The 24,024-nt window shown below is 40.0% G+C and overlaps 1 protein-coding gene across 4 annotated transcripts in view; it reads right to left on the bottom strand.

The window, feature by feature from the left end:
• RAB3GAP2 (RAB3 GTPase activating non-catalytic protein subunit 2) overlaps positions 1-8,629 on the bottom strand; it is a 47,991-nt gene extending 39,362 nt beyond the window's left edge. For all 4 annotated transcript variants that reach the window (XR_013921948.1, XR_013921949.1, XM_080341357.1 and 1 more), the window contains exon 1: positions 8,511-8,629. Coding sequence is in view for 2 of the 4 variants with exons in the window: in XM_080341357.1 (XP_080197483.1) it covers positions 8,511-8,619 (109 nt within the window). In the remaining 2 variants the exon portion in view is untranslated. The remainder of the gene's footprint in view (positions 1-8,510) is intronic.
• Positions 8,630-24,024: the final 15,395 nt, after the last annotated feature.

Genomic DNA, 24,024 nt, shown 5'->3' on the forward strand with positions numbered 1-24,024 from the left:
ACAGATCTGATTGCAACAGCTCCCAAGGGTCATGATCTCATCTTGTATTTGAGGTTGAGAATGTTTCCAGTGTACAAATATATAAAGGAGAATTATGGCAAATACTCTTGAATACAAACCACAAGAAGAAAACATTAACTAACTTAAATGTTTAGTTTAAGATAGCTAACAAAATTCTACCTCTGATTGTGTCTTATTATCTCAAAAGGCAACAAAATCTCCATCCTATAAAATTCATGGAGGAAAGAAATCTGTCAGTGTGCCACAGTCCACAGAGGAACATAATCATATCCAAAACCAAAGTCAGGGCCAATGCCCTCCCTAGAGCACAGAGCAGACCAATCTTTCCAGGAAACCCCAGCTACTTAAATTCTGAGATGGAACACCCAAAATAAAACTGCAACTGTGAGGATTCTTGCTGCCTCTTCACAAACAGCTACATTTTCATGGCTGTCATCATCTTCCTTGGATGAAGCTAGATTAATCAGAAAACAATGGAAAAATGAGGTAACAGTGAGTCACCATTCCACTGAATAAGCTGGGGAGATCCTTCAGTACTGTGACACGCTCTGCAAAGCCAGCATCCCCTCCAGCTTATAAGAGCTTACAAATATGCTCCTTCATATCCATCTCCACATTGTACAGAATGCCCTGTATAAACTAATCATACATATTTCTCAAGCCCCTGCATCATTCTTTCCTTTCTTCCACATATTAATTCTTCAATTTTTTTTTTAAGTATTTCCTGATCCATATTATTCAGACACTTCACCTGTGCAATGACTAGTGAAGACAGGTATTAAAGAATAGGCAACTAATCTCTGAAAATATGGACAAAAAGGAACAGAGGAATACTCCACCTATCATTCTTTAACTCAAGCACACTGTTATTCACAGGTCCCAATAAAATACAAATTATCTTACAGAAGCTGTCAGCTTGCAGAGACTTTCCCATGCACCAGCACCTGATAAGATTGGTCAAGGATCCAAGTTCTGTTTACAATGAAGATTTTGAAGAAACACCCCACCGTTTCCTTTAGTAACATTACACATCAAAACTAGTCACTGTGAAATGAAAGACATAATCTAGGTAACCAATACCTAAACAAGCCCTAAAGAGTTCTTGACTTGTAACATATTGATTTTTCCCAACAGGGGACTGGAAAAAAATAAGCTTTCCTGTGCAAATGTCCATCTCTGAGCAGTAGTGGATGTCTGGGAAACAGTTCTCCCTATTTTGATAAAGCAGCGGCAATATACCAGATTTCACTTTACTGCAGACATTACAAAAATAAAAACTACTGGGTCTGCAAGAACCAATTCATTTTTTAATTTGAAGCACACAGCAGTAAAACTTCATCAGCAGCACATCTGAAACATCAGAGCTGCTTTAAACGTTGGCCATTTGCAGCATTGATGTTAATGTGTAAGAGAATTCATTTCAAGCATATTTATCATAAACTCAATACCCTAAAGAACAATTTCGACCAATAAGCATGTTTTGTTTAAAAGACAAGAACAAAAGAGAGAGAAACTTTAGTAACAGCTCTATACCGATAAAGTCTAATTGGCATTTAACAGGTCAAATTCTGTATGAAAGGTGTTTTCACTCAGTTTAAGACTTCCTCCCCAATTCACAGAACATATTTTTGAGCACAGAAAACTGCCAGTGTTCTCACTTCCCATGTGACAACCGGGGCTGGGCAACAGAAGCCTTTCTATCCTGCCCTCACCTCCAGGTTCCAGCTCTGCAGCAGGTACCAGAGGACATGGTTGGAGTGGTGGGCTTACCCAGAAGAGCCTATGTTTGCCCAAGTAGTAAAGCATGTGTTGAAAACTGGACCTCCAAAGCCAAAACAGGTCAAACTACCCCTACCTACATCAATATATAGTTTTAAAGTGCACAAGTTTATGTCCATAGATTTTTTTTTAATATATATATGAAAAGTTTTGACTCATGGACAAGCCTAATATAGCCTTTACCTATTAAACTGTCTTTATCTCCAGCCACAAGTTTTCTCACTTTTACAACTGTCTTTCCAGTCCCACTGTAGGAAAAGCATCTGAGTGGCTATGTGGGCTTAGCTGCCTACCAGGGTTAAAGTACGACACTTAACTGCATGCATGTAGTTTGTTGGATTTGGGATCTTCCAGCTTGTTTTCCACCCATGCTTTAAGAACTTTTAAAATGAATAAGCAATCATTTCTTGCACTATTATTTAAGTTCAACAGTTTCAGATTTTTTTTTCTATGTATATTCACTGTGATTCTGGTACCATTGGATTGTATGATTAGCGAAGAACTAGAAGCAGTTTCTTTTCTATTCAGACTAAGGAATTTTAGAAATATTTTAGAATCTTCTTGCTATTCAGTAATCATAGGCCATTTATTTCCAAAGCTCCTCCAACATGGGGACTGACAAAAATGTTGTTTTGCCAGCATTACTAGGAAACCCCTTTTGAGAGTAGTACTACATTTGTTTGCTCTTTATCACTTCAGACATCCATAAGTGGGGAAAAAAAAAAAAAATTACACTCAAACTAAGCTCACTAATCTGAAGAACCACTTGAGCAATTTATCTTCCTTTAGATGGTCAAAATTGCTTTCAACTACATAGACTCATTAAAGTAATGCTGCAAGTTTCCATGGCCTACAGTAGTAAACTTAACTCCAAAAATAAAGTTTGAGATACCATGGGGAGGGAGGCAGGGAAAAAAAGTTTTGTGATGCTATACAGCACAAGTAACAAACCAAACAGATTACACACAGAACATAATATTTAAGCTTTCTTTCAGATAAAAGCAACCGCTTAAGATACAGCAAGAAGAATGAAGTCTATCCAGTAAAGGGGGTGCTAAAACAGAAGAAGAATCAGGTGCAAAAATAAGCCAGACAAAGTACTCTGACACTGTCCTGTCATGTGTGTTGAGAGCATGTCATTTAGTCTTGCCCATATCTCAGGATGTATTAATAATTACAGATGTAACACAATGCAGGCAGAGTGTGTATTTTTATGATATATTACATGGAAACTGAAAGAACATTAGATTTATATAAAGCATTCTGGAGAGGGAGGATCTGATTACAGAGGCAATACAAAAGAGCTTGTCAAAAGACTCTTCAATAGGAATATAACAAATTCAATAAGAGAGATACAGAAACAGTTAAGAAGAACCCCCATGCTAAATGCTATCTAGAATTTGATTTTGTAATTCACTTTTTTCTTTGTAACCTTGTTTGTGACTCTGAAATAAAAAGCCTGGCCTTCTGTATTACTGAGTCAAATTAGTTGGTCCACATAAAGCAAAGTGTGTGGGCACAACTCCAAAGATGTTGTTTAGTGGAACCGAGCTGAAGAGCGTTTTTCAAGGTGCTGTCGGTGTAAGAGGGCTGGATTTTGGAGAAGTGTTTCTCTGCCAGGCTTAAGCCATCATTCCCACTATCAAAAGAAGCAGTAAAGTGCCACCTCATAGCTCCGAGCAACCTCCCAAGTCAGAGGGTTGGTTTTTTCCTTCCCTCTGAATAAGCAGCAGCATCTCAAAGCTGTGTGCTCCACAATGCACTGCTCTGAAGCGACCAGCTCGCTATCACAGATGCAGGTATCCTTGCTTGGGAACTCCCAAGAACAAGTTTGGCTTTGGTTTTTTTTCTTGTTAATTTCATTTAGGTAACGGGAGATAAACACATTCGGAAACTAAAAATATCTGCACACCAGAAAAGTACTATTTTTTTATTTCATATTAATACCCCCAAAGTTTAGCTACCAGCAGTCCTACCTATGTCAGTGAACTGCTGTCACCGAGCCCATCAAATGTTTTAAAACAACACACAACTCAAGATCACAGTCCACAGGAAGAGACATATCAATTTAAATCAACTGTAGTCAATCAAATTATAAAGATTCTAAAAAATGTTATGTGTTTTTATTGATCAGTTTTCTTCCCTTTTCAGTTAAATATCCATTAATGTCTTAATGATAAAATTCTGTTGTGCTTATGAAACTTTATCACATTTTGCAAACAAGATGGATTTTTTCATTCATGTGTATGCTTTATTATCGACAGTTGTATAACGGAGTTAACTGTTACAGTTGTTTTCTGACCTAGCCAACATGCATCCTAAAACACCTTCAACACAGCAAGCTGTCAAATTAAATGTAATGCAAATACTTTCTTTTCCCAGTATTTACACATTTGAAAAAGCAGCTTTCAAAGCCATTCAAATACAGCTAGGCTCAGGTTTAACACAAGATTTGTGTAAGACTATTAAATTCATGTGCTTTATTACTCCTGTTCATTAAAATATGGAAAAGCATTCAAACCCTTTTTATTTTTCCTAGAGAATAAAGGACTGGGAACTCCATATGAAGCATCTTTAACCAGTTTACTCCATAATACTGTTTTTATTTGTCACCTGAGGCAAGATCTACCCCAACACCTTTTATTCTAGTATGTAGAATAAAAAAGCAGCTACATTTTACTTCACAATCAATGGTCACCTCAAACAGTCTAAGAACATTTACATTATTTCAGCATTGCATCATTTGCAATCTTAACGTATGATTGCATAACACAAGCAAGGAGAACATCTCAAACCCTTTCTTTCAGTGTTTCCTGACCTGAAGAACTGGCTTGTTGGGCTACAGAAAAAGATTAAGTGATGTGGTAGTTGATAATATGCTTTCCAACACCTTTTTCTACAACTGAATGTTTTCAACTGTTTAACTGTTCAACAGAAGGAAAAAAAAAAAAAATCAAGTTCACTTAGAACAAAAATGCAGATTTTTTTGAAGTCAGTTACCTACATCTGTATTTTTAATCTATATAGTACTTTGATAAGTCTATTCAAATAAAATTTGAAATTGAAAACCTAGGTTTACCTACTATAATTAAATGAAGTACGCTGCTATGTCAAACACGACTAAGTTAGAAGGTACAGCGTTTTTACTCATATGAACTTTTATTAAGATCACAGTATCACATAGTGATTTAGAAATACACGCTTCTTGCATTTTCAGAAGCAAGCAAATTCTTTTCATTTAAAGTGCATCTAGAAAAATGCTTTTACATTAACCACCATAGATTTTAGTGTAGCAAATATACTAACACAAAATATTTTAGCTTTGTTAGAATGAAAAAGTGGCCAAAGCTAAAACAGCAGAAAAAACTTCTTTAATCTATAGCTAAAAAAAAAGACCTACAGCTTCTAACAAAAACCCTTTAATCCTACACACTGAAGATCCTGGAGGCACCTTTTCTAAAGCATTTGTGAGGCAAAATGTGACATGAGCTTTTGAAAATTCTACTAAGCACCTAAAACATTGTTATAACTCATTAAAAAAAAGTAATCAATTTATTAATTTAAATACTCTTTGTTAAGTAAAAATATTTAACAAACATTAATTTTACTAAGATAGTCAGCACTTTCCATTTAACTATAAAGTTTAAATACTAGTGAAAAAGTTTCCCTACAAATGCAGCATAACTTAAAAAGAAATGCACAAACCAGAAAAAGTAAATAAAAGGTGCTAGTTCTCTAGTTTAAAATAAAAAATGCTTATAACTTTGACATGTGTTTATTAAGCCATGTTTATTCATATATAAGCAATGACATAAATATTAAGTTTAGTACAAAAGCTGTATGTGATAGGAAATGAATACATTTTCCTTGCTGAATTTATCAGGAAAAACTACTGGTTCAAAACAGTACGTTCTGCCAATGGAACAGTTTTTACTAAAGCATTCCCTGATTAAAAAAAAAAAAAAAAAATATATATATATATATTTTGCTTAGTTAAAAACATTTGCCTTGGCAATATGCACTTTAAAAAACAAAACAAAACAAAACAAACTTGTCTGGACAAAATTTTTTTCCTTCCTTGGTGCATAAGTTCTTGCACTTCCTCACTCAGACTTTATTTAGAGCAAAATGTTCTTCCATGAGAATAATGTAAAAGTCAAGGTACACAACAATTAACAAAGAGAAAAGGGAGTAATTTTGTACTGCCATGTAACAGGTCAGCTGCTTACCAAGATAAATGAGTGGATTAGTATATAGGCAAAAAAAAAAAAAAAGGAAGAGAGAATGAAAAACTGAATAAAGTCTTTCCAATCAGAGCAGTAACTGTGGGTAGAAGACCAGGAGACCAGCAGCAACTGCAGGATCTCTACCATTTCATCACAACCTGAGTTTCAAAACAATGCAGCAGCTTGGCTGTTTAGCTGGCCAGGACACAAGGCAGCAGCAACACGGACTCGGAGGAACAAGCCTAAGGGGAAAAGAACCTCCAGTGCCAAGCAGCCAAACCCATTTTTTTCTAATTTAGGATACCTCCACAATTTACTTACTTCTCACTTAAGATAACTCTGCAAGTTTTAACAGTGTTTCTCCTCATCAAAGATGAACACACTAAGGATTTCTGCTTCAAAATTACTAATTTATAATCTCATGTAAAAGTCACTTTTGGAACTCTCACTTACATTTAAGCTTATTTACCCTGAACCATGAAAACAGCTGCGGTATCAAAAAATTAAAGGCATAAATCCAAAAGATTTAAAGAGTCTAAATGAGTAACATCCTGACACTTTGCCTTGATGACTAAATAAGCAAATACAGAAATAGTCCAGAATAGAGTCGACTCATTAAAATGGAAGAACAGCACATTTCAAAATGTGTATCTTCTTTGCTTTATCGTTTTTGTGGTTTTACAACATACTAAATGTTTTCTCTCTTTACAGTTGCTATATCCACTCCAACAAAAGCATCTAAGAGTTATTTTTCACAAATTTCTCTCACATGTACCACCAAATATGAGAGAAATATTCAATTTTTTTCCAGCACATACTTTTAGAAACACAAACACATTACAACATTTTGTTTTTATCTTCACTATGCAAGAGGCACTAACAAGACCCTAACCATTTCAGAATCTCTCCTTTAGATATGGATGATACCAAAAGAACAGTCTCGTGAAATCTGTGTGCATTTTTTAGAGCATTATTAGAGTCAAACGAGCAGCGCAGGTAGCAGCACATAACTGTTTTCTACCAAAAGTTATGGACAAAGATGACTGGCTATATAAAATTCTTCCAGAATTCCTTTCTTCCAAGTGTGTTTCAACAATAAATTAAATCCAATTTTGAACACAAAAAGAAAGCAATAATAAAATAAAACAACATGCATACAGAAGTTTAAGTAGCAAACTTCACTAGCTGAACATACAGTGTACTTTTAAAACTTTTTCACAATTGTTGTGTCATCTTTTCACCAGGACTCGTAGTGACAGGACAAGGGCCAACAGTTTAAACTGAAAGAAAGTAGAATTAGCTTGGATATAAGGAAGAAATTTTTTTACAAATAAAAGTGGTGAGACACTGGAACAAGTTGCCCAGAGAAGCTGCAAGTGTTCAAAGCCAGGCTGGATGGGGCTCTGAGCAACCTGATCTAGTTGAAGATGTCCCTGCTCATTGCAGGGGTTGGACTAGACGGACTTTAAAGGTCCCTTCCAACCCAAACCATACTATGATTTCCCCACTTTTTAAATTCCCTTATAGACTTCTAAAGCTTTTTAAATAAGCATGTTGCTGCTTGCTTTCATCACTCTGTTTACAGTGGAGGAGACTTTACATGCGTTTTCATCAACCTCTTCAAACGCTTTCCTTATACACTGTTGCCAGAAAGCCAAAACATCAACCAACTATAGTCAACACAGTACAGCACTAACAACACACAGCCCAGTGTTTTGTTTCCCTGTGCTCTCTATCCTGGGCACGGATCTGTTGGTTCCTCTTCTCTGTTGAGAATATCGCTTCTGTTCCAGACAGCTCAGTTTGCTCTGTGCGTTGCCTCACACAATGGAAACCTGGACCACAGCTTTGGACTGTAGCTGCTCTATGATTTATTGTATTTTAATTTAAGCTGCCAAACTAAATCTTAAGTGCATTCTGCATTATTGGACAATCCTGCACACACAGCGTTTGTTAACTGTACTAGAACATATTTAGACAACTGCACACTCTCTTAATGAAAAAATTACAAACTTTTATCTCCAAGTCTGTGCCACGGAGGGTCTGTGGGCAAAGAGCTTCCATGCACGGTACAGGATAAGGACCGACAGGTGAAAACAGACAAACACCTGAGACTTCCAGACGGCAGGAAAAGCAGAACTCGTCGATGAAGTCGCGGCACTTTAGCAGGACAGCCCCTCACAGCCCGTTACCACAGCAAGGCCGCCGAGCGCTCCGCTGCCCGCGGTCACCCCCGCACGTCCCCGGCTGCCCCTGCAGCGGACAGGGCGGGTGAGGAAAGCGGGGCCGAGCTGCCCACAGCCGGCACCGCCACCAGGCTGCGACCCGGGGCACGGAGAAGCCGCCGTCGCCGGCTGGGTCGAGACTCCCGCCGCAAAGAGCCCTGAAAGGGCCGCGGGGAACGGGACCACCATCGCCACCCCCACACCCTCGCCCCGGGCCGCAGCGAGCCCCCAGCTCCCCCGCGCCGCGGGGCGGACTCACCGCTCTCCCTGCCGGCCGCGGCGCTGCCCTGGCGGCGGTGCGGGCACAGGAAGTCGCGGGCCGCCTCCAGGTCCTGGAAGTGGCCGAAGGGAACCAGGGCGCACGACATGGTGCCGGTACCGCCACCGCCCAACCCGGAAACGCTCGCCGGACTTCCCTCACGCCCGGCGCCGCGACACCCTGCGCAGGGCGCATGCGCAGCCGCATGCGTGAGCGCCACAGCACTTGGCGGGAGTGCGGGCGGCGGTCGCGGCGCAGCCCGGGAGGTGGCGGCGGGGCTGGGTCCGCCCGGGACGGGGCGGTAGGGCTGGGATCCCGCTTCTCCTTCTCTTCCAGGCAGCGACGTGGCTGCTCGTGGTCGCGTAGCAGCGGCCCAGCGGAGAGGCGGCGAGATCGGCGGTGGCGGTGAGACGAAGAAATAAAGCTTAACAGCAGAGTCAGTTATACTGTTAAGTGGCATTCTTTATTTTATCGGCTCTGGGGAACACTAGGGGTCATCCTCCATAAGTGCTCCAGCGACTGCATGCTCTTGCATTGCTTATATTCGTATTATTGTTACACATGCGTTATAATTTTTGAAAATTTTGGCATACAGTACATATATACTAAGAAATAATAAGATGTTAGTTATAAAGGCTGAGGAAGCTGGGGCTCTTTAGCTTGGAGGAGACTGAGGGGCGACCTCATTAATGTTTATAAATATGTAAAGGGTGAGTGTCATGAGGATGGAGCCAGGCTCTTCTCGGTGACAACCAATGATAAGACAAGGGGCAATGGGTACAAACTGGAACACAGGAGGTTCTACTTAAATATGAAAAGAAACTTCTCAGTGAGGGTGCCAGAGCACTGGAACAGGCTGCCCAGGGGGGTTGTGGAGTCTCCTTCTCTGGAGACATTCAAAACCCACCTGGACACCTTCCTGTGTAACCTCATCTGGGTGTTCCTGCTCCAGTGGGGGAATTGGACTAGATGATCTTTCCAGGTCCCTTCCAATCCCTGACATTCTATGATCATATGATTCTAGAATTGGTTCGCTTATCACTTACAACACACCTCTTAATTGTTAGTTAAATATAAACTGAGCACTCTCTTTCTAAACAATGTATCACAATCTTCTGTCTCCCTCTTGTCATGCAGAAGGATCTAAAACTTGAAAAATATCCCCTTGTTTTGCAGATGGTCAGAAAGCATTTATCTCATGTCAATTGCTTAATGATGGGTACATCTTTTATAACTTAATCACAGTATCCATGAATTTGGCAGCTTCTCTTCAGCGGGATCAGCGGTGCCAGGCGCTGCTGCCTCCCCACCGTGATTCCCGAGGAGAACTGTGGTCTGCGTGTCCGTTTTGTCCCTGGGGATGGAGCCGCTGGGGTGCAAGCTGCTGTTTGCCCCCCGGGGCTGGCTCTGCTCACGGCCCCGGGCAGCAGCACCGGAGAGCAGCTGTGAACGCCCAGCCTTGACAGACCCGGGAGGAAGAACAGCAGCCAAGTCCTGTGCTGGCATTTTGAGCCCAACTCGTTTTGCGGTCAGTGACAGTAATTGGCGTGTGAGAGTTGCACTGATGACAATGAGCATGTACTTGGCAGGGAAACCAAAACCGCTTCTAGGATGAGAGGAAATGGCCTTAAGTTGTGCCAGGGGAGGTTTAGATTGGATATTAGGAAACATTTCTTCATGGAAAGGGTTGTCAGGCACTGGAAGAGGCTGCCCAGGGAAATGCTGGAGTCACTATATCTGTAGGTGTTTAAAAGACGTGTAGATGAGGTTCTTAGGGACACGGTTTCGTGCCAGAGTTAGGTTATGGTTGGACTCTGTGATCTTAAGGGTCTCTGCGAACCTGGCACTTGACCCCAGCTGAGGACTGAGAGACATCTGACTAGGAATCTTCAGTATAAAACAAAGTCTCTTCAAACTAGTCTCGGAATGCATACTGATTTGTGTATTTAAAAAATTAAACTAGAGGGAAGGGTAGCCAAAGAGCCAGGAATCCATATTTTAAATAAATCAATAAGGGGAGTGGCTTGCTAGAATTAGATAAATGAGATAGATAGACTGAGGCAGGTGTCAGGTAGTCTGTAAACCCTGCAGTACCCAACCAATGGGAAACAGCGAAGGGAGTTTGCAGCCGGGATTCGGGGGGATATAAGCAGGGGCTTTTTGCCCTATTCTGTGTGCCTGCCTTTAGGTAGAACACCCGTGTTTGCAAAATCATTAATAAAATATGCTTTGCTGAGAAATCCTACCCGAGCCTGTTACATTGGCAAGATGATGGTTTCCTACAGTCTTTTCCAACCAAAGTGATTCCATGATTCCCAGCCAGCTTGCATCTAAAGGAAGATGCTGTGAGGTGTTGATACAATTTTATCATCCAGGCCTAATGATGAACCAACACAGCCCTAAATGACCATGTTGCTTTGATGAACAGGGAACACCTTTAACAGGTCACGAGGGTAGGCTTTCTTTAAATCTTAATTGCTGTTGCAAATAGAAAGCTTTTGTTTGGGCTTAACGTCAACTAATTTTTATTTCTTTTCTGGACACTGAGGCATCTTAATGGCAGCGGTAATTATGATGAGTGAGATTTGCTGTGGAGTGCCATCACTATAGCGTTGACAGTTGATCCGCAGCCTCAAAAATCTCCCCTTAGGGCAAGGTGTCAAACTCATTTTTACCAGGGCCCACATCAGCCTCGCAGTTGCCTTCAAAGGGCCAAATGTAATTTTAGGACTGTATAAACGTAGGAGTAGTTACACAGTCATAGTTATACAGTGGAAGAAGAGCACCAGGGGATGTTTTCTGGGCCCTGAAGAAATAGCAATTGCCCTGTCCACAGGACTTTACAATTTTTTATTTAATGGATCCTACTTTATCAGGCTTTTTATATATATATAAACTACCGTTGCTTGTTTTCACACAGATGTCTTTTATTTGGTCAATAACAGTGTGTGTGTCTTTAATAGTTGAAAGTAGAAATGATTGAGAGCAAGTAGTCAAAGTCATTCTGAAAGTTTGGTTTGTGGTCTAGTTTTTTCGAGTGGTCTTTAAACACCTTCTAAGACACATTTTTACTAAGTGAAGTTTCATTCCAAACTGGAATCCATTTGGGCTGTCCTGAAGGCACAGACTGTAACAGGCTATAAACTCTAGAAAAATCTGTCAGATTTTCAAAGAAACTGGCTGACAATGTTAAAGGTCTTCTGCTGTTGTACTTTGTTGCAGTTATCAAGACCCAATAGCAGTTTTACCCTTAGCAACAGCAGGGACATTTTGGTTTTTACACTTAAAATCTGTGACTCCACCCACAACACATGGGTTAGGTTTGAATTTAAGCACATGAATAATCCTGGAACTGTTCACTACAGAGCTGTTGAATCCTGTTTTTCTGAACAGGCATAAAATTACATGCTGTGTACCAATGGGAAGGAGGTGCTTTGAAAATAAGGTCACAGTGTGGGAAAGGCTGAAAGCAACTGGTATGGAGGAATGGCCCAAGACTTGGTAGATGCTTTAAATTTGTAAAACCTGTAGGGAAAAAAAAATAAAAACATTTAATAATATGTAACATGCAAAGTCAGTAGTAATGCCAAGTGAATAAATAAAGAGTATGCAAAAAATTAACCACCTGGTTTGTCATTATTCAGTGATGCTTTCATCACATTATTAATATTTTCTTATTCAGAGACTAGTGAAGAGCGTAAGACACTGTCATATCCCTGCCTAGTTCACTGTACACAAAGAAGTCCAGTTACAAAACTGCCAAGATACTAATTAATGCAGAAAATAAGGCAATGAATAATTCAGCAAATGAATATTTCAAGATAGGGTTGAGCCCTGATGAACTACTGTTTTCACTTTGGCTACTTTGTGTGTTTGTTATACCTTCTTCAATAGTTATTAATTTTTAAATATTCATTATAATTATGTGGGAGGCTGTTAAAAAAAAAGACTTTGAAAAAACTTCTGTCGTGAATATTAAGCAAAATTCTTGAAGCCATTCATGTAAATGCTTAATATCTAAAATTAACCATATGTTTACAGTTACAACAATACTTTGCATTTGCATAGGTCCTGTCTTTTGGAGACCTTAATGCAGTTTACAAAAATGCATGATTATGCATGTTACAGATTTTCACTTGGGGAAATGAAGGTAATGAAAGATTAAGTGATTTGCTCAGTGTCAGTCCACAGATCTGTGAAGTACTGTGAGTAAAACCCTGCTTTCTTCATCATCAGTTATGATCTCCACCTGTCGTTCATTCATGCTAGTTAGCATAAATGAATGTGATTATACTATCATACACAGAGCCCTGCATTTTGTCTTTGATATTATAAGAAGGGAAAATGAAGCCAGCAATTTAATAATAGTTAAAGCAGACACATCTATATCATAATGTCAACTTGATACAGTCACCTTATTGAATACATGTGTAAGTGGCTTCCAAGTAATGCAGTTAGCACTCCTGAGGAGGGAGCAAGAATTAATCAGTGTTCAATAAAATGCAGAGAACAGAGAGAATACGGAGAGTCTCAGTCAAACCTTCCTGCTTGTGCCAAGCTCGTCGTTGCTGTCTAATCACAGCTGAGCATAGAACTGCATCCTCAGGGGCCTGAGTAAGCGACATCTGTCTCACATATCCCAAATATCCACAATTCCCAAAGCTTCACATTTAGAAAAATACATATATTAATATATAACAATCTAAAAAAGAGTGGTATGTCACAAAATTACCTATCTTGGGATATGTGCAACAGACCTTTCTATCCAGTGGACAAGGCATCTAATTCTTTGTTCCGAGCTCCCACATAAGCACAAGGCAGAACCGGGGCAGGGCTAGAAGTGTGAAGATTCATTACTGCTGTTACAGACAGCTTATGAAATTTCGTAATTTTTTTCAAAATTACTTCAATTTTGTCCATAAATTAGATATTTTGACTCACAGCAAAGGCAGGATAGGAATGAGGATAGGGAGGGCAAGGCAGTACATCTCTTCTGATCATTCTGAGTTGGGTTAAGTCTGGTTTTAAGCAACCTTTATTTCTTTTTGCATACTTAGTCAGGACGTTCCAGGCAGCTCCATCTGGAACTTATCTGGAACTTATCTTAAAAAGATTCTGGCTGTGCCTTTCTCCAAATTCATGCTTTGCAACTTGAGGTAATGTGGAAGGCATGAAGACTAGTGTCTTGGCTTGACTACTCCTGAGATTTTTATTCACAAATCTTTCTGGAGAAATGTGTTTACTATCCCGGCCTTCAATTAAAATAAAATTTTCATCCAGATGCTAGATAATCTGAATCCTGAATTCATATTCCAGATTTTTATTTTTGAAGCAATCAGATTTTTAAGATAACCTGGATCTTTTTTAGTCATTTAATGTTTATGATTGATGCTGCCCACTCAGAGTTTTATCTTTTGCATGTCTTGATTTGCACCTAAAGATGTGGTTTAAACACTGTTTTAACAGAGAGCTAAGGTATATTCCCACATACAAATACCTAGAGAGGATGCTGAAAACCCCCAAAGTTTTCTTACCACAGTTTCCTCTGCATTTTTGGAAGGCAGTCTTGGGACAGAAAGGATCTGTACCATAAATCCTACATATCCATCTTGAAAATGCTAGGCCTTCTGTTCGCAGATTGCAACACTTAGTCCCCTAATTTCTGTGTAATAGAGTTACCCACATTCCCCTTTGGCACACTTTGGGCTTATGTGAAGCTGCAAGTGTTGGGACGTGATTAATGGTCCATGCTTCATGCTGGTTTAGATCTGTATATATGCATCCAAAATATACAAACACACACTGTTGTACATACTTAATTCGTGTCCTGAGCCAGTATTTTTTATTCCAAAAGCCCATTCTGGGAATGAAAGCAAACCCTATCCCTCTGACCTATCTGTCAGCATGGAGCAGTACGACGTGCAGCATCAAAGCCTAGAGGGAGACAATCTGTCTTATTCCTTTTTTTCTCACCTTTCTGGGCCAGACTGACACACTGGCATCCCTGCCTGCCTTTTATCTCTGCCTGAGGAGGGTAGCTGTTGCTAAGCAACCATGGACCAGGCACCACAGCCTGGTTTAAAATGGAGAATTAACTAAATTAGCTTTGATGAAGACAATTTACAGCCAAAGAGCAGGCAGGAGCAAGATAAAAGAATAAGGCAGTTATGATTTGCACTAGAGAACAAAAGGTGTCCAAGAAGAAAGGGGAGTTTTGAAAGCAAAGAGGGAGGGATGTATGTGACCCAAGTGGAAGAAATAAATAGAGAATCAGGCGTTCTTCAGGACAAGCGCTGTCTCCATAGCTGTACATCACTTAGCACAGCAAAGCTCCAAATGTATGAGTCTTCAAGGACACTATCATAGTATGAAAAAAGTGAACAAAAAGTGCTGCTGCAGAACTTGCCACCTCCACCTCTCGCTGGTCTTGATTTAAACACAGCCTCACAGCCACCTCTAATAGGAGGTAAAAATATGGGGAAAAAAGTAAGGGAATTTAATAATTCAGTCATCTGTCCTAGGGGTTTGTTACCAATGTTGACTCCTTGAGCCACCATGGCTGGCATGACATCAAGCCTGCAGCAGCCTTGGGTGACCGCACAGTGACTGGGGACTTGCCACATTTTTTTCGTAACTCTGCAAATGTCACTGCGGCATTCACGCATAGAACATAAACTATTTTTCTTCCAGTAAGGGCATTCTGTGCTAACTAAGCGTGGCCAAATCTCATTCTTTGTATTGCCCAAGAATCCAGAATTTTGAATTGCTCCAGAATCCAGATCGTAGCACTCCATGAAAAGGTACATCAGCTATTGGGCTCAATATCTTATATTATTCTTCTAGAGATAAAAAAGCCAAGCAAAAAATATGCAAGTTTTTAGAAGCATATTAATGGTTTGTCATTAATTTGCTGCAATAGTACTTACTCCCAACTATGCTCACTTTTCATGAATATTTCAACAAATAATCTCACAGGCTGGAATAGTCTTAGAGAAAAAAAAAAAGTATGCAAATATTGAAGAATGTTGCCAAAAAACCCTTGTACTACAACTGTGATTCTACCAGTTACACCCCCCATCCATGGAGCATATGTGTACCCCACTGAATTTTTGGTCTAGTCATGACAGATCAGTATGAATGAGAATTCAAATATCAAATACTCAGACTCTAAAATTGACAGGCCAATAATTCTTTGTTATAATGAACGTGTGAGTGGATCTAAACAAGCTTAACAGTTTTCTGGCATTCAGAACATTGAAAACAAGAGCAAAGAGAAATAACTAAGGTGATTGTTTTTCAGCAATGCAGCTTTGCTTTTAGTGGCTATCAGTCAATCATTTGTTGCATTTCTCTCCTGCTCTTAAATGTCAGCAATAGTTTTTTAAGAGATCTTAGTTTACAAATATATCTTCAGACAACTTTCAGGTACTACTTTGAGTTTTACATAAAGGAAGATATCTAAATCTCATAGGTTTATTCAGTGACAGGGTCCACTAAGATGCATTTCTTATATAATTCACGTCACCAAAGTACATTTTTAAAAAATAATTTATTGTCACCGTAGAATGTTATATATCCAGGTTTTCAGTATGCAGGCTAGAAATCTCCAGAGAGATGCTTGAAAGTTAGGGACTTCTCTTGGTATTATTAAGAATGCAGCTGACATACCTATAGATGTTGTGTCATTCCTACTTTGCTAATATGCTGTCAACTAGGGAAAAAAAATACTCATTTTCTGCATTTGAAGTTCATCTTTTCAACGTCTTTATTCATTACAATGAGACTTTGATGTCACAGATCTGAGGGGAAATATCAGGAAGAGATATAAACGCAGAGAAGAATGAATGCCTAGTCTTTGTGATCCTTAATGAGCAAAAACCTGAATGTCAGCAAAGCAATTTTACCATCTCAGAGGATGAGTTCACAGTGCCATCTGGGGGATTTAGAGCTGATAAATCTGACTGAAGGGTTGAGAAATTTAGCCTGCGTGGTGGATCTAACTGGATACTTTCCAGTAGCCAAAGTGTTCACTGCAAATATCTTGTCCAGTAAGCTTTCTACCGAGTTGTTCAGTTTGCAACCTCTTTGCAAACCTGGCCTGATTTCTGAGTACTTGTGGAATTGTTTGGATTAATAATTTTCGAATCTACAGCCTGTTCTCAAACTTGTCTTCAATGCGTTTCAGATCTGTGACTTTTTACTTAATTTACACAAGACTTACGTACAATTTTTGTTGGATTTTCTCCCACATAATCTCCTTTTAAAGAGAGAAGTAAAATATACTGAATGATAAAGAGTGATTAATAAACAAAAAAATCACGCTGTCTTAGATCACCTGTCTGTCATCATCGGCAGAAGAGCGAAGAACATCTGTCTCTACCCAAAGTGTTCAAAAGAAACTGGGGAAACGCTTCCCTAAAGTTTGTGTGTACAACATTGGGTTTGTGTAAAAATTTATGAATAACCTAACACAAACACTATCTAACATAACAACCAGCTTCAGTGCTAATCACCCCCCACAAATGCCGGTAATTAAATCATCACTGAGGTGCAAGCAGAAGGTGGGCCTGAGTTCTCAAACCACAGTGGTGTGACAGGAGATGAGGGTGCCAAACAGCTTGACATGGTTTCAGAAGTTCTTGTTACAAAATAGATCAAGCTACCACATTCAGCCACATCATGCTGGTTCCAGGTACCACCATAACTCCCTGGAGCAAGGGAAAATCTCCTATTCAGAGTAGTGGGTTCTTTTAGTGTTGGTTGGATATTTTAGCTTCTTGCCATATACTTCTCTAGGGAAGCCATTCTAGGGCAGGGGAAGGTACTCCTGGATCATTTAATGGAATCATAGCATAGTTTGAGTTGGAAGAGATCTTCAAAGCTCATCTAGTCCAACTCTTCTGCACTGAGCAGGGACATCTTCACCCAGATCAGGTTGCTCAGAGCCCTGTCCAGCCTGGCCTTGAATGTCTCCAGGGATGGGGCATCTACTGCCTCTCTGGGCAACCTGCTCCAATATATTACTACCCTCATTCTAAAAATCTCTTCCTCATGTCTAGTCTGAATCTCCCTTCTTCTAGTTTAAAAACATCACCCCTTGTGCTATCGCAACAGGGCCTGCTAAAAAGTCTGTCCCCATCTTTCTTATAGGTCTCTTTCAAGCACTGAAAGGCTACAATAAGATCTTCCCAGATCCTTCTCTTCTCCAGGCTGAAGAACCCAAACTCTCTCAGCCTAGGGATGCAGGGACACTGCAAAAGTGAGACAGTGGTATCTATACTGTCTATACAAGTTTCCAATGTCTCTGATTTCACATACTGTTTGTCTTATCTTGCTCTTAATAAATGTGTCTAGCCAAGACTTTTGAGAGATGGGGCAAGTTTTGTTTCTAATGGGGACTGATTTATCACAGCTTAGGCAAGATGCTTCATTTACTTGCATCTGCTTTCATCTTTCTTGAAGAGCAAAACCAGAAACTATCCTAAGTCGCTGCAGGCAAATAATCCTTCTTTTATCACAGAATCACATAGAATGTTAGGAATTGGAAGGGACCTCAAAAGATCATCTAGTCCAATCCCCCCACCGGAGCAGGAACACCCACATGAGGTTACACAGGATGGCGTCCAGGTGAGTTTTGAATGTCTCCAGAGTAGGAGACTCCACAGCCTCCCTGGGCAGCCTGTCCCAGTGCTTTGTCACCCTCACTGAGAAGAAGTTTCTTCTCATATTTAAGCAGAACCTCCTGTGTTCCAGTTTGAACCCATTGCCCCTTGTCCTATCATTGGTTGTCACCGAGAAGAGCCTGGCTCCATCCTCGTGACACTCACTCTTTACACACTTATAAACATTAATGAGGTCACCCCTCAGTCTCCTCCAAGACCCAGATCCCTCAGCCTTTCCACATACGGGAGATGCTCCACTCCATCATCTTCATTGCCCTGCACTGGACTCTCTCCAGCAGTTCCCTGTCCACACAATATTCCAGATGCAGTCTCACCAGGGCAGAGTAGAGGGGAAGGAGAACCTCTCTCGACCTAGTAACCACCCCCCTTCTAATACACCCCAGGATGCCATTGGCCTTCCTGGCCACAAGGGCACAGTGCTGGCTCATGGCCATCCTGCTGTCCACCAGGACCCCCAGGTCCCTTTCCCCTATGGTGCTCTCTAACAGGTTGTTCCCCAATTTATACTGGAACCTGGGCTTGTTCCTGCCCAGATGCAAGACTCTACGCTTGCCCTTGTTATATTTCATTAAATTTTTCCCTGCCCAACTCTCCATCCTGTCCAGGTCTCTGGATGGCAGCACAGCCTTCTGGTGTGTCAGCCACTCCTCACAGCTTGGTGTCATCAGCAAACTTGCTGACAGTGCACTCTATTCCCTCATCCAAGTCACTGATAAATACACTGAATAGTACAGGTCCCAGTACTGACCCCTGAGGCACTCCACTAGATACTGGCCTCCAACTGGACTCCGCCCCATTGACCACAACTCTCTGGCTTCTTTCCTTCAGCCAGTTCACAGTCCACCTGACTACCTGATCGTCCAGACCACACTTTCTCAGTTTAGCTGCGAGGATGCTGTGGGAGACTGTCAAATGCTTTACTGAAATCAAGATAGACCACATCCACCGCTCTGCCATCATCTATCCACCTTGTTATGTCCTCATAAAAGGCTATGAGGTTGGTCAAGCATGACTTCCCCTCAGTGAAGCCATGTTGACTGCCCCTAATGACCCTCTTATCCTTGATATGCCTTGAGATGGCACCAAGGATGAGTTGTTCCATCACTTTCCCAGGGATGGAGGTGAGTCTGACTGGTCTATAGTTACTCAGGTCCTCCTTCTTGTCCTTTTTGATGACTGGAGTGACATTTGCTTTCCTCCAGTCCTCAGGCACCTCTCCCATTTCCCACAACTTAGCAAAGATGATGGAGAGTGGCCTAGCAATTACTTCAGCCAGCTCCCTCACACTGGAAGCAGTTCTCTATGTTCTTGATAAAAACAAAATTGACATTCTATCAACCACCAGCTTAAAAGGTAATTATAGTAAGATCTGTAAGACCTGAATCTAGCTGTTTTCTGCAATAGCTTAGATGATGACATGAACAGAACACTGAATGAAAATAGGGGTGATCGCAGATACCTCTCTACATAGATGTAAGCAGGTTGAGTAAAAAGCAGATCCTAAACAAATACATTGTATAGCCTGGTTTTGAGATATTTTTTTCTGAAATAAATATAGCTGGTTAGTGGTTATTAGGCACATTTTCCTATAGATAGAGAGAAATCTCAACCTCAGCTGTGCCAGAGTAAGCTTTACACACATTTGGTTTTCTTTCACAGGTTAAGAACAGAGGAGCTCAGCACTGAATATCAGTAGTCTTCTGTAGTGTTTATTTGAGAACCATGAAATTTGCTGTTTGTAAGCCAGCAGCCTTTTCCAGCTGTGATCAGGGTAGTGGTAGTATCTGAAAAGTTTCTGCAAAACTGGAGCCTGCAAAACTACCATTCTTTCCATACAACATTCATTTTATTATTTTATACATTCAGAAGCATGAAAGAAAAAGATAGAAGATTAAACTAAACTAAGGGAAGTCTATCTTAGAGATGCAGACAGATACCCAATGCTGTCTATAATTTCTCTTTTTTGTTTCCACATTGATCACTACATTATTTCCTTTTTCCCTGTGGAGGTAGTACCCTATTAGCAGGAAACAACTGAATTTCTCTTATCATCATCAGAATAATCTTTCTTCCTAATAATTATTAATGTAGCAGCGGCTTATTCACGCATGCACAGGAGGTTACAAATCTACAGTTAACACTCGAAGAGACTCATGGATATTTTAGAGAGGAAAAAGCTTTGCTTGTCCTCTTGACTCTTCAATCCATAGTAGAGGTTATTCAAGACCAGAGCAGAAACAGGATTGGTACTACCTATTATTGTAAATAGTGTGAATGTGGTTGGTGTGACTGGACTTGCAAATTGCGTTAAGGCTATAGACATAACATTTCTACTGAAGTGTCTTCTCTGTCATCTTCCCACCTAACCATGGTAGTGAATCACATCAAAATCAGAATGCCATTTATTAAGGTGTACTTAAAGATCTGTAAACATGCTTTCCCAAATGCTAAGCGAATAGTAATTTGTCTTTTAAATCCCCAATTAAGAGCATCAGTAGATAACCATCTGTTTATGTAATCATGGAGAATTAGTGTCTGTTAAGATATGACCAATTTAGATCCTGTTTTAATCTGTCACTCAGTGTGATTTTGCTAACTTTTCTTCTATATGTAACTCCAGAGAAGTGGAGAGACCAAAGTCAATAACTTGTTGTTCGAAGACATATGGAAAGGGAACAACTATAAATGCCTCTGAGATGATGTAGTGCATGCACAAAGCAAGCAGCTGTGTATTGCTGAGCTGGCTAACACGGTTAGGAGTCCAGGGCTTGGCTGTAACGATGAACATTGCACGATTTGTGCCTCCTGAGAGAAATAAACCATCTCTAGATAGAGAAGGGAGACAGACCAGCTGCCAGCTTTAAGCTCTATGTAATTCATTTAACTTCATAGTGCCATGGGCTTGTTAGATTGGCCAGCGTCACAAGTACCGAGTGTGCCAGTGGGCTAACAGTTAATCCCATTAGCATTAGCTGCTTAGTTTCTAAAACTGGAACTGAAATACTGGATGACAGTCTTATTCAGCTTCATTATTTTAGCTAGAGCTCTCCTTCAGATTTGAAGACATACATATCATGAAAAATAAATTCTTAAAAGAAATTAGGTTGGCAGGGAGTTTCTCTCCCCCCTTTCAAACTGTCTGCCCAGAAAAGTGTGTGTTTATCGTGCAAAAAGAGAGTGCAATTACAGTGTTTACATAAATGGCTTTCTGAATTGGTGCTTTAAACAAATGTTTCGAGATGATCTAATCTGGATATACCTGTTATACTAATTTAAAATGATTTTTTTAAAATGCTAACCCCCTTTTTATCCAACTGTATTTGTATAGGTTGCAGGAAGAAAATTTTATGTCCTGCATTTTTATCTTTGTCATTATCTTTTCAAGAGTCTATCAGAGTATTACGTTCATGAAATAGAAGCAAACTGAGTAGCTAACACAGCCACCTTTTCACAATCTTATCTCAGAAATTACAGTAATTCTTTTGATATATCAGCCATGTAGTTGTAGGGAGAAGATTTCCTGAGTTCTGTAGCATGGATATCAATACCTTAGCCTTTACATTTTTTTCCACAGGTTCAGGAAGATAACATGCCTTTGAAATTTAGTTTGGCAGGGTTATTTTTTTGGTAAGTGCAACCGCAGCTGTGATTCACTCAGTATCAACTAGACTTTGCATGTGTGCAGGAGGCAGAGCTACTGAGGGAGTAAAAAAATCAACCCAAAAAGACCTTTAATCCCTAGAAGAGTTATTTTTGTTTGGTTTTAAAGTGGGACGGTGTTGGAGGGAAGACTCCAAGCTACACATTTACTGATAATCTCTTTACATTTCTGATGGCTGATTAAAATCAAAGAAGTGATGGCTGATATGCAGAAGCAGAGTGCAGTTTGCCTTTTAAGCTACAGCGAAACAGCAGCAGCACACGCTTCTGGAGTGACAGCAGGGTGTACAGCTCAGAGCAGGATCTGGTCCTGTGTTTTCTAGTTTACTAATAAAAAACAATATGTGATTCCCATATATTGCTGTTAGAGGGCAGCAGATATCCTAAATAAGGTCTCCGGACATTATGACCTAGTTCTACCAGGGCTTTGTGGCATCTGCAATAGCAGAGAAATGTTGCCCAGCACTCAATTCAACCTTGGTGTCTAGAGAGCTATGAATTTTCTAGGTTTTAGTTTTTCAGGTTAATATTTTCCACACTCTGTTTTTCATAACTCAGGCTTTCTTGAGGATTTGAACAGCTTTCCAACCATCTTCAGCATGGTAAATCATCTAAAATCTATCATTTCTGCTAATGCCAAAAATACTCCTACCAAACATTTCTTCAAATCACCTGATGTTTCTAACATTCAGAAGTGAAATTTTTAGAAAAGTATAATGCTGAACTCCAGAGCTTTTTAAAATTTCCATAAACATACCGAATTCTACTGTAAAATTCTGATACAACTACTTAAATCTGGTTTTTAAGCTTGCAGATATTTAATCAATACTGTGCTTTTACTCTCTTAATCAGAATACCTTCATGTCCATCTTCTCCTTCAGTTCTCATCACATGTCTGTGAACTTGGGGGTGGGGGAAAAGGAAACAAACAAAAAACTGGCCTTGGATTCTGGAGGTTTTTAAAGTTTCAACTCTTTCAATAATGGCAATTTAACAATTAGTTAAAGTGCTAAGCAAACCTGTGTATCCTGACCTAGGAGATCATCCTGCGGCAGCTGAGCTAAGTCCTGCCCATTCAATTTCCAAGTACATGAAGTATATCTTTAATTTTTGTCCATTTAACTACACCACTTTCCAATGAAATTGCCTGTTCACCTAGTTCTGTTACCTATAAATGCTACTTTAAAAAGGCATTTAATTGGCTCCTCTGGATTTTTTTGTTTAAACAGCAGAAAGTTCAGGCCTGAGCCTTCAAAATATTTTCTTTCTGGAAAAGGGTTAGATCTCCCTCTAAAGGTACCATGCAAAATAATTTTTTAAAAAAATATAATAGCTTATTACTTTACTGACTGGTTGAACTCAACAGCCCAAGAAATCTAATAAATGGATTCAGGAGTCGCTACTGTCATTCCAAATCAGTGTCGTAGAGTCAGATGTGTGAAACCTCAGTTTTCTTTCAAAAATTGTGCAGTCAACAGCATCAAGAACAAACTAGTTTTGTTATTACTTTACATAAATAATCAAACACCAGATACCCGGAAATGCCACAATTAAGATCATAGCCAAGACCTGCAAGAACATTTGTCCCCACATCTCATGACTCATCATCTGCCAACCAATATTCACGTGTGAGGTAAGAGGGATCCTACAGAAACCAGCTCATCACAAACACATTCCTGCTATATTCTCTGTCTGTGCATCTGAGAGAACAAGTGTCTCCTGGAGAACGCAGAAGATCATTATATAGGCTGTAATGCAACACATGCACCTAAAGGAAGAACTGAAGGTGCACACATAGCATTAATTCTGGCATTTCTGATGCCAGGTGCTTGATTTTAAAGTCCTTGAGTTATGTCTTCTGTTAAAAAAAGGACATCACTTACCTTGTTGACCCAGGATTGACCCGAGAACTCACAGGTCCTGATTCCATTTAAATAAGCATCAGAAATTCTCACCAACTAGAAGAAAAGCAGGACGAGCCCATATTAAAATAATGGAGTGCCTGAGCCACTTTGAAAACTGCTTTTCAAAGTTGGTGGGGAGGTCACAGCCCCCATGGATTCTCCTCTGGCCACAGCAGTGTTTTGATGGCAAGGGCAGCAGCATCTCCCATTCATTTCACAAAACAGGAGGAGTTATTAATACCATAGCCAAAATAATGCATATAAAAG

The sequence above is a fragment of the Nesoenas mayeri genome (assembly GCF_963082525.1).
Source record: "Nesoenas mayeri genome assembly, chromosome: 3".
NCBI classification, from domain to species: domain Eukaryota; kingdom Metazoa; phylum Chordata; class Aves; order Columbiformes; family Columbidae; genus Nesoenas; species Nesoenas mayeri.